We start from the raw sequence: 11,529 nt of genomic DNA on the forward strand, positions 1-11,529 counted from the left end.
CCCCCCCCCCCCCCCCCCCCGAACTTATTTTATATGTAATATTCTACCCCTTTTTGGCCTACGAGGCACTGTCTTGTGGGCCCAACGCATGTTGATATTTTTTTCGAGGATAGTGCCACGTAGGCCGAAAAGGGGTAGAATATTATAGATAAATTAAGTTCGGGGGGAGGGGGGGGGGGGGGAATAGGACCTTAGTAGAGGTTAGGTGTGTCTCTGGGATTTCGGGCATAGGCTGGGGGGGTACTTATGCATTTTCCCTAATATAATTTATAAATATTTCTTATACTTTTTCATAGTTATTTATCTTTTAACATATTATTTCAAGTTTGACTTAGAATTTTGAATGATCCAATAAAGATTATAGTTCATAGATATTAGTAACTCTAGTAAAACTCAAATCAATACTAACGTTAACAAAAAAAAATCAATTCAACACTAGGAATGACAATAATGTTGAATATTTGTTCTTTAGTTTTACATTGATTTTAGAGAATTAAAATACATAATCTAATTTTAGATTTTCTTTAATATTTAGTCATGTACTTAATACTTATTAGACTTCAACAACAACAACATACCCAGTGAAATCCCACAAGTGAGGTCTGAAGAGGGTAGAATGTACGTAGAGCCAGTATCGGATCCAGAATCATCATTAAGGGGTGTCGATGGCTGTAGTAAAAATATATAATTATGAGGTATCGATGGTTGTAGTAAAAAAATATAATTATGTGGCTATTAGGACTAGAATACATCGTCATTACGGGGTGTCGATGATTGTGGTAAAAAAATATAATATGAGATGTCGTGGTTGTAGTAAAAAATTATAATTATGTGGATATTAGGACTAGCATACACAACCTCAAGGAGGTTTCATAACACCTTAACCACTAGATTAAGCTTTTAACTTGTGTTAAGAGGTGTCAATACTTGTATATATATTTATTGAACCAAAATTTGACCTCTATATATAGTGTAATTTTCCGATGAAGGGGTGTCGCTTGACACCCCTTCGTATGGGTGGGTCCGCCCCTGCGCAGAGCTTACCATTATCTCGTGGAGGTAGATAAGTTGTTTTCAAAAGATACTTGTTAGACCTTTTTTTAAAGCATAATTTAGTACTTTTAAATTATGATCATTTTTATATGACTTATTTATTTGCAATATTTGTTTTATGCGATTTCATTATTATTTTTTATTGAATATTTAGTGTCATCACTCACATCATATTTTATGTTATTTTCTTAAGAAACACCTTAGATAGTTATATTTTGGTAGGACTAAATAAATATTTTAAACACAAGTTAATTATATGTTTGTATGAATATTTTACTGGAAATATCTGAAAAACCCGAGAAATTCGAAAAAAAAAATCCAAAAAAATCCGAGGTTGATTAATTCAAATTTTATTAGCTAGGCTTTTCTATTTTTATACGGGAAAATACATAAAAACCCCCCTGAACTTGGCACGAAAACTTACTTTAATACTTCAACTACACGGGTGTTTATNATGCGGTATTTCATGTGGGATAATCTAATTTAAATCTTTTCTTATTTTTATTCCTATAATACTTAATTCTTTCTCCTCGCTATCTATTAAATTCATGCCATCAACATTTTATTAATTTCAATCGTTATAAAATAAATTTACACATTTATCCATTTTCTTCCAAATTAGCATTACTTGCTTAGTAACCGAACTTACGCGTAGCATATTCTATTCGATTTTAAAATAACAGTTGCATGTTTAATCACTTATTTAATTTAGCTTAATGAACCAATAATTCATGTTTATCGCCTATTTTCCACATAATAATAAATTCAGCAAGGACCCATACTTATGGAACTCGAAAGGTGCTTAACATCTTTCTGTTAAGGTAACTTGAATCTTTATCCGATCTCTGATGACAGAAAATAATAAACAGTGTTATTTGTAAATTAGTTTAGGATAATGTCTTAATACACCTTACTTTGTTTGATAGTGTTAACATTGACAATATTAATACGTGGGGTCAGATTACCTGATGGGTCATCTCATTTAGCTAGCATCCCATGCGGATATATTAGGCGACAAAAGATATTTTTATTAATAATTTTAATTCTAAAAATATTTAATGCGGTGTAAATTCTCGAGGGGCCATTAAGACATTTTTTTCACTTTATTATTCAGAGAAGGGTCTAAAATATTGAAATTGATACAAAATATCTTTCGTTTATTTTTTGGCCTCAAAATACTCTTGGAGTTAACCTTTAGGGACCTATAATATCATTTTCACAAACAGACTACTTAATAATTTCATTTATTACGTGGCGTTATCTAATTGATTGAAAAATTAATTACTTAAAACTTAAATAACCCAAATACCTGGATCCACCCTATTAAAACTATGGATTTGGCTCCTCTCTATTTCTCTTCTCTCCATTTTCCCCGTTCCTACTTAGATGTATGACACCTATGTTACTTAAATATTAAATGTGTGGATTAATTAATTTTCTTAATCAAAGAAGTATACTAATTAATCATGATTAAAAAAGATATTTAAGATTCCCAACTTTAGTAAGAAAATATTCATTTTCCAAAATTTTGAGAAAAAATGGATTTTCTTCAATTAAATATAAAAAGAGTTCTTCTATAGTTTAACAACTTGAGTCACGATCAAATCTATAGACATTTTTGTTTTTTAAAATAAATTATATCTATTTTTGGAAAAGTTTGTCTAACTTTTAGTTTTCTTTGATATTTTATGGCAAAGTAATTTTCAATACTTATTATTTAATATCTGAATGCTAAAAATTCTATTTTATGATTTACAATATTTTTTCTTCATAAAATAGCTTATTTAAATGTTTATTTTAAATTGACAGAAACTTAGTCTGTGAAGAAACATTTTTTTTTTTAATGGAAAAACTATAGATAACGAAAATGATTTGAACTATGGTGAGAAAAAAATGTGAGATGGTTTTTTTATAGCAATAATTAGATAGATTTAAATGGTAAAATATATCCTTTTAATCATGATTAAGGTATCTGATTACTTAAAAATATGCACCATTGATATTTAAATAATACAAGTGTCATACATCTAAGTAGAAACTTGGAAAAAATAGAGAGAAGAGAAATGGAGAGGAGCCAGATCCTAAAACTATCGACTCATCCTTTCTAAACCCATTACCCATCATTCTAATATGTTAGACCCTTTAAAGATATTTGGACCCTTCTCCGAATATGTTAAAACAAACAAATTAAATAAAACATTTATTTTTATATAAAAAACAAATCAAATGAAAAAAGTATTAAATATTACCACTCTTCTGGTCGAACTTAAATATTTATTGCACCTAAATAAATCAATACCACACATAACCATCCAACGCCAAGTTTCTTTGATTGGTACAAGTTGCAACTTCCCTCCATCCCTTTTTAATTAGCACCATAAATTCGAAACAAAATAATGTCGTCATGCTTCTGGTTTTATGACATCAACCATACAAATAAATACTTTTTCGGTCTCAATTTACCTGATACTTTCATTTTTCGAGAGTCAAATAATTTAATTTAACCGATAATTTGTGCATGAAATTGAAAATTATATATTTGTAAACTATGTAAAAAGTATTATAAGTCACAATGATTGATATAAAAAATAGATTTGTTTGAATTTCGAAATCTGAAAAGCCACGAAGGAAGTATGTAAGTATGACATCACATATACGTAAAAGCCTTTTTTCGTCTTTTTATGATTGGGCCGCTTTTGATTCCCTCCTCATTTATTCCCACATTGCTAAATCACTTATATTTCCCCCTACTTTACAAGATTCTATTAAAAATTGTTTATTATTCCCTTCGTCTAAAAATAATTATAATAAATTATTTATTAAAATTAAAATAGAATAAAATATATTTTTTCATTTTGTTTTTATAATTAAGTTTGTCTGAAGTGTAAATAAATTTATAAAATTTCTTTTAAAAAGCTTTAAAAAATAAATTAATAAAATTTGACACACTAAATTTTTGCTATATCCAAATTTCAAAAAGGATTTAGATTTATTGTATCCAGCTTTATTTTATACTTTTTTAATAAATTATTTGTTTTCATTGTTGTAAAATAGGTGAATAATTTTTCATAGTTTAAACTCGTGATTTTCCAATCGCATCATAATAACTTTTATTGTTGGGAAGAATTGTACTTTTTTCAAAAGTACTCTATTTGTCTTACTTTATATGATTTAGTCCGTTTCAAAAAAAAGAATGACATATTTTTATATTTAGTAACAATTTAACTTTAAAATGTTTGTTTTATTTTGGGATAAGGGTCTGAAAAATACATCAACTTTGGTCGGATTTGCTATTGCGATACTAAACTTTCATGAGGACCTATTACCTCCCTAGACTATTTAATACCGTATTTTAAACATATATATTTGCCCACGTGGACATAAAAAATAATGCAAAATTATAAATAGTAATGTGTCCACATCCTTTAAAATACACTATTAAATAGTTCAGGGGTAAAAAATACGGTATTAAATAGACTAGGTAGGTAATAGGTCCTTATGAAAGTTTAGTATCGCAATAGCAAATCCGACCAAAATTGGGGTATTTTTCAGACCCTTTATCCCTTTTATTTTTAATGAAATGATTTTTGGCACACAAATATCTATGACTTATTTTAGATCACAAATTTTAAAAGCATTTTTTTCTTTTTAAAACTTTGTAGTAGGTCAACTAAGTCATATAAATTATGACGAAGGAAGTAATTAATTTAGTTTGAAAATTTGGTGCTAAAGAACGAGAGTAATAAAAGGGAATTAGAATTATAAAGACGTGTTGGAAGAGGTAATGGGTAATTGAGGAGTTTGTTAGACGGCATTAATCTCCTTCATAAAATCAAGCTATTTTGTTGTTTCTTTCACATTTCGTGTTCGGTATGTTCGGTATCGAGATTAAAGTTTGATTAAATTTGGATTTTCATCGGAAAATTTTACATTGAGGGTAAAAGTACTTCCTAATAAAGGCAATTACATACTCAAAAAGACTCAAATTTAAGACTTCTTGGTTAAGAATGAAAGAGTACTTACCACTCCACCACAAACTCTCGTAGCTGTTTCTTTCACATTTCACTATCTTCTCATTGTGATTTTTGTGTTGTGAAATATTTGGTGGGTTAGGGAATGCCAAGTAGACCTCACAAAGAGAAATACAACGCAAATAATCACGAATGTTCAGAATTTGGTTTGAATTGATTTTTTTAAACAGAATTAAAATTTTCAAATGTTAAAATTAAGCTAAATCAATAAAGTTGATTTTTCATCGCTTTAATTTTTTATAAATATTTTGGATTTATTCAGTTTTATTTGATTATTTTTCTAATTTATATAAGATTAACATACTTCCAAATATATATTAGATTGACTACTCCAACATATTACTATTAAATTAAAATTAACTAAATTGATATTTTATTGCTTTAAATTTTTAATAGTTAGTTTGGATTTATTTGATTTTTTTTTCTAATTTATATAATAACATACTTCCAAACATATAATAGATTGACTACTCCAACTATATATATATATATATATATAATGTTATTACTATATAAGAGTTGTGTAAGAAAATCATATTAGTTTCGTTTTTGTTACAATCTTTTTGTTTTAATTTATTTGTTTTTTTTTAATCATTAAAAAAAACTTTTATTTTTGAGCAATTCTTTAATTCCACATTTTCATGTGACATATTTAAAATTATAAGATTAAAGATATTTTCGTATACTTTTAATTTAAAATTATAAAATTTTATTTTATTTTTTAATACTATGTCTCAAATCAAAATAAAATAAATAAATTGTAATAAGTTATTACTCTATCTTTTAAGTTACGATATCCTACTTAAAATGTGAAAGTTATCTATTGCATTACGTCAATTTTACCCAAAAGAACAAAGAATTTCCACCTCCATTGCAAAAAAAAATATTATATAGTTTTTCCTCCTTCCCTTTTCTATTACGTCCAAGTTATAAATTATTCAAATTTGGTAAATAGTTTGACTAAAACATTAGGAAGAACATGTACGTAAATTAAATTAAACTAATTATAATTTGTTCTTATCTTATAAACCCACTAGAGCTCCTCTATATCCCTTTTTCTATGGACAAAAATTTCAATATAATTAATAAATTAAATTAATTACTTATTGGATAAGTTCAAAGACAATTTTGATTAGACATGTTTTCAAACTTTTTAGAAACAATGTAACTAATTCATATTTTCTTTAAATTCAACAAAATTATGATGGCATACATATTTTCTCATATTACTACGTCATACTCGTTTTGTATACGCTATAATTAAATGTTTATTCTAATTTGAAAGTGACCTATTAAATAAAAAGTTTAAACTTTATATATTGATTGAGTAAAATATATTTAGACAAGTAGATTACTTATAAATAACAAATACTAGTTTCTTAAGTTCTCTGCATTTCACGCCATGAAGAAAAAATAGTTAAAATTTTAAAAATATTTTTAATGTATTAAAAATAGTTTAAATTTATTTTTTAATATTTATTGGACTATAATTGCCTTTAATATTTAAGTTAAGATGTCGGATTTCACCAATTAAACCCAGTTATTTTTATGATTAAAAATGTCTCGTCTTTTCATAAAATTATGAGATGGCATATGTAAGATGATGGTACTGGTTTATTTGTCCATGTAAATATTAGAGTAATCCATAAATAATTCGATCTATTCAAATTTATTTAATATTAAAATAATTATGATCCAATAAATGAAAAGAGAGCAAATTAAATCCATTTTAATACGTTTGGAATATTTTAACTTTTTTTTTTTGCTTAATAGATAAAGAATAATATTTTTTTTCAAGGAATTGGAAAAAAGCTGTTAAATACCAGCATTTTGCTTTTCTTTTACACTTTGACGTTCCATATGAAGGATAACTTGTTGAATTTTTTTTATATCCAGTTTAATGTCAACATAAAAATAAAGTGAATATAATAATAATTAATAATTGGTACAAATATTAAAACTTACTGATTATTACATGTTAAAATATTTATTGATAGTTTTAAAAATTTAGATATTAAGGAGATATCATTAAATAAGAATATACTCTCCAAAAAAAAAATAAACACTCCGAAGATATCAAAACATATAAAAGTTTTATATTGGAGTTTCATCTCATTATTATTTCATTATAAAAATAATTTTTTTTAAAAGGAAATAATGTGTTATGATCCATAATAAAGAAATCAAAGCCTGCATATAAAGGAAAAGGGAAAATGTTGGCCATATAATTAATCAAATAAAAATATAAATTTTCAAACATTTTAAACTTTTGGCATAATACATCTCTTACATTTTCCAATAAATTTTATTTAAATTTTAAAATAATGTACGATAGATGAATTTATTAAATTTTAAAATAATGTATGATAGTTAAACATCTGAACACATAGTCATAAAGTATTTTTATCATTAATCAGAGGTCTCGGGTTCGAGCCCTGAGCATGGAGAAAATTCTGTTGGGAGCGCCACTCCCGAATGGGCCCTGCAGAGCGCGATCCGAATTTAGTCGGAGCTCCAATGTGGCCTTCGGACACAGGATGAGAAACCAAAAAAAATCATAAAGTATTCTTATTTAATATTTTCTAATAAAATTGCACTTGTTCTCAAAAATCTATTACTCTAGGAGTAAATACTTAACCACTAGTTATTGTTTTTTCTGAATTTTTCATCCGATGTTTGATATTTACATTATATAGGGTCTCATTTAGAGAGAAACATTTTCTACCAAGTAATTTTTCATACCTAACACTCAAACTCAAAATCTCTAATTTTAAAAAAAATTGCACTACATAATGGTTGTTAACTTGTCATTAAGTTACACATATTATGATGTGTTTGCGGAAAGAAAAATAAATGATAGAACAGGTAAAAGGTGGGGGCAATGTGAGTTGAATGAATTAAAAAGTAGATTAGCAAATACATCATGAAAACGTTAGGCTGACGTGAGAACCATATTTAGAAAAAATAAATAAAATCATCTTTTATTTTGACTTTCCCAATTTTCAACTAACCAACATCCCCTATAAATATGCTCACTAATTTACACACAAAACCATATGGTATAAAAATAAAAACATCATCATCATAGAAATTAAAAAAAAATGCCTCCGCGTTCTATCGTCAAGAAATTTCTTGCAAGGCCACAACATGAAGGATTTGGTGCCGTTGTCAGACGAAGCATCGGAAGGTATGTCAAAAAATTATACTATATATAATATTATTTTTTTTCTTTACGTATACTGTAAATGTTTAATTTCTTTATTGAAATTTTTGATTCAGTCACTGCTACAAACAATGCACATTGATGATCACCAAGAGGATTAATTATTTTTTTGATATTTTTTTTTTCAGGTTTGAGTTGAGATATTTTGATCCTTTTCTTGTTTTGGATGAATTCTCAGTTTCTGCTCCTGCTGGTTTTCCTGATCATCCACATAGAGGTCACATTCTAATCATTAATTCTCCGCTATTTTAAGCTATATGCATTATCAGCTCACTCAAACAATATCAATTATATGTAAACTTCTTTTAAAATTGAAATTTTTAATCTTGAAAATAAATCCTGGATGACTGTAATAAACGATATCTATCATATACAAACTTCTTTAAATATTGAAATTTGTAATCTTGAAAATAAATCCCCGAGGACTATTATAACAAATAAAGATGACCTGACCTATGGTGTATTATAATTTATATTCTAATTTTTTTTCTTTACTAATACTATTTATTTTTGTACTTTGTGTGTTTCTTAATTTTACAGGCTTTGAAACGGTCACATACATGTTGCAGGTATTATTATTATTTTATAAGAGTAATTGTGTTTCTTCTTTTAATTAAATAACTAAATACAGACATAATCATAACTTTTTCCATTTATGGTCGTGTTCATACAGTGTTTATGTGAATTGTCAAACACTAAACTAATGAATTACTGTATTAATTAATTAATGTCCACATTTTGGAAGGCAGTTGTTGAGAAGATGTGATTGTCTAACTTCTAAGAAAACCACTAATATGCTACCACTTGTTTACAAAAATTAAAAAAATATCAAAGTTTAGTGCTGGTGACAGATATGGATCAATTAAGAAAAATTCAACTAAGTATTAATTATGGAATATAATATAAATACCAATGCTAATTAAGGAAGTCTCTTATTTTTTTCATTATTTCATATATATTACTTTCTCTGTTTTAATTAACTACTTAGATCCTTCATTATTTTTAGTTTTTTTTTTTCATACAAAAATCTTTTCTAAAGTTGAAAATAATTTAATTCAAACTTCTCAACTTACTTTTGATAAAAATTGTAAATACACAAAATTGAACGAAAGGAGTATGTAAACCCACACGTTTCAAAAAAATTATAATCACACAAATTTTGATCTATTTAAATATTAAATTTCAAAACTCTTTCTTTCTAAAAAAAAAATATTCAATCAAGTTAAACAGATTCACATGATATGTCGCTTATTTTCTTTGAAATAAATAAATAATAAAAAAAAAAAATGACGCATTTAGTACGTATAGTGCATTTGTGTGGTGGAGCAATGGCGAAAAAAATACATAATTATGACATGTTTCTTTCTTCTAGAAGAGTTTATAATACAAATGAGAAAATAAATGGATTTTTTAAAATTATTTTTCTAATATCATTAGATGAACAATTTTAATAGTTTACTATTCTCCCTCTGTCCCTAATTACTTGTTTATTTTTGAATTCACACATCTATTAAGAAAATAATGATTGCTATAATACATTTTACCATTTTACCCCTATTAATTATGAAATAGATGAATTAAAAATTTAAAAATTTCAAGAAATTTTACTTTTTTCAAAGCAATTAAATGAGGATATAATAGATAAAAAAATTGTCCTTTCTCGATTTGTCAAAATAGGGAGCTGTGACACATGAAGATTTTGAAGGTCACAAAGGTACAATTAAAACTGGTGATTTACAATGGATGACTGCTGGAAGAGGAATTGTTCATTCTGAAATGCCAGCTGCTGAAGGAACTCAAAAGGGTTTACAATTGTGGATTAATCTCTCCTCCAAACATAAAATGTATGCATTATTATTCCTTCTATTTTATAACTAAAAAGCACTTTAACTTATATACATCGATATTATACTTCCCTTTTTATTTTATCAGATCATCTAAAAAATAATTATTTGTAAGTTTACATGTGTCCTAGGGCATCTTTTTATAAGGATTACAAGTGGGAACACAAACAAGGTGAAACATTAATATCTATATGGAATAAATACAACTACAAGTGAAATATTAGTGAAATTACGATAAATAATACTCCCTTTGTCCCAATTTATGTAACTTACTTTCCTTTTTAGTCAGTTCCAAAAAGAATGACACAATTCTATAGTAAGGAACAATTTAACTATAAAATGTCTATTTTGTTTTTAATGAAATGATTTACAGCCACACAAATTTCTTTCATTCATTTTGGACCACAAGTTTTAAAAGTCTTCCTTTCTTTTTTAAACTATGTGCCGAGTCAAACTACCTCACATAAAATGAGACGGAGGGAGTAAATTCTGAACTCGCTTTTTTCAAAAGCGTACTAAATTCAATGTTGAACGTCTCGAATCCATCAAATATAAATTTTAAATCCGTCTACAAGTGCAAAAGACATGATCTTGATCAACTAAATTCAAGATCCAATAAGCTTTAGGTCATTCATAAAAGTCAAATCTAGACTACGTCTCTATCTAAACATGTACTTTGTATACGACAGGATACAACCGCGATACCAAGAGATACCAAGTGAAAACATAGCAGAAGCAACAAAAGATGGAATCAAGGTGAGAATTATAGCAGGGGAATCACTAGGAGCAAAATCAGCCATATATACAAGAACACCAACAATGTATTTGGATTTCACTCTAAAGCAAGGATCACATCTTCAACAACCAATACCAAAATCATACAATGCATTTGTATATGTCTTGGAAGGTGAAGGTATTTTTGGGCCACATGAAGAATCATCATCAATAGGTGCACATAATCTACTTTTATTAAGTGGTTCTGGTGATGGGCTCGAGGCGTGGAACAAATCAACTAAGCCATTAAGGTTTATATTGGTTGGTGGTGAACCATTAGGTGAACCAGTAGCACAATTGGGGCCTTTTGTGATGAATACACAACAAGAGATTGATCAAACTGTTGAAGATTTTGATAATTATACTAATGGATTTGAAAAAGCTAAGCATTGGAGGTCACAAGCTAGAATTGGACTTGATTATTAGTGTCAAAAAAATGACAAAAATAGTTAAATTAACTTTGGTAGTAGGTTCAAAATAGTCCCTTTGGTATTACTTGATCAATTTCAATCTTTTAAGTTTGTCAAAGTTCGTAATTTTTGCTTTATCAGATATTTATCAAACTCTGAAAAAAAAGATATGTAAAAGGCACTCACATTCAGAA

The 11,529-nt window shown here is 27.1% G+C and overlaps 1 protein-coding gene across 1 annotated transcript; it reads left to right on the plus strand.

Moving 5' to 3' along the window:
• The first annotated feature begins 8,138 nt into the window (after positions 1–8,138).
• On the plus strand, positions 8,139–11,529 carry LOC125862549 (pirin-like protein At1g50590). Its single transcript, XM_049542656.1, has 5 exons — positions 8,139–8,271; positions 8,436–8,524; positions 8,848–8,876; positions 9,985–10,151; positions 10,841–11,529. Exons 1-5 carry the CDS (start codon positions 8,186–8,188, stop codon positions 11,349–11,351), a joined length of 882 nt encoding a protein of 293 aa, XP_049398613.1. The 5' UTR covers positions 8,139–8,185; the 3' UTR covers positions 11,352–11,529.

Source organism: Solanum stenotomum, chromosome 4, assembly GCF_019186545.1.
Source record: "Solanum stenotomum isolate F172 chromosome 4, ASM1918654v1, whole genome shotgun sequence".
NCBI lineage: Eukaryota > Viridiplantae > Streptophyta > Magnoliopsida > Solanales > Solanaceae > Solanum > Solanum stenotomum.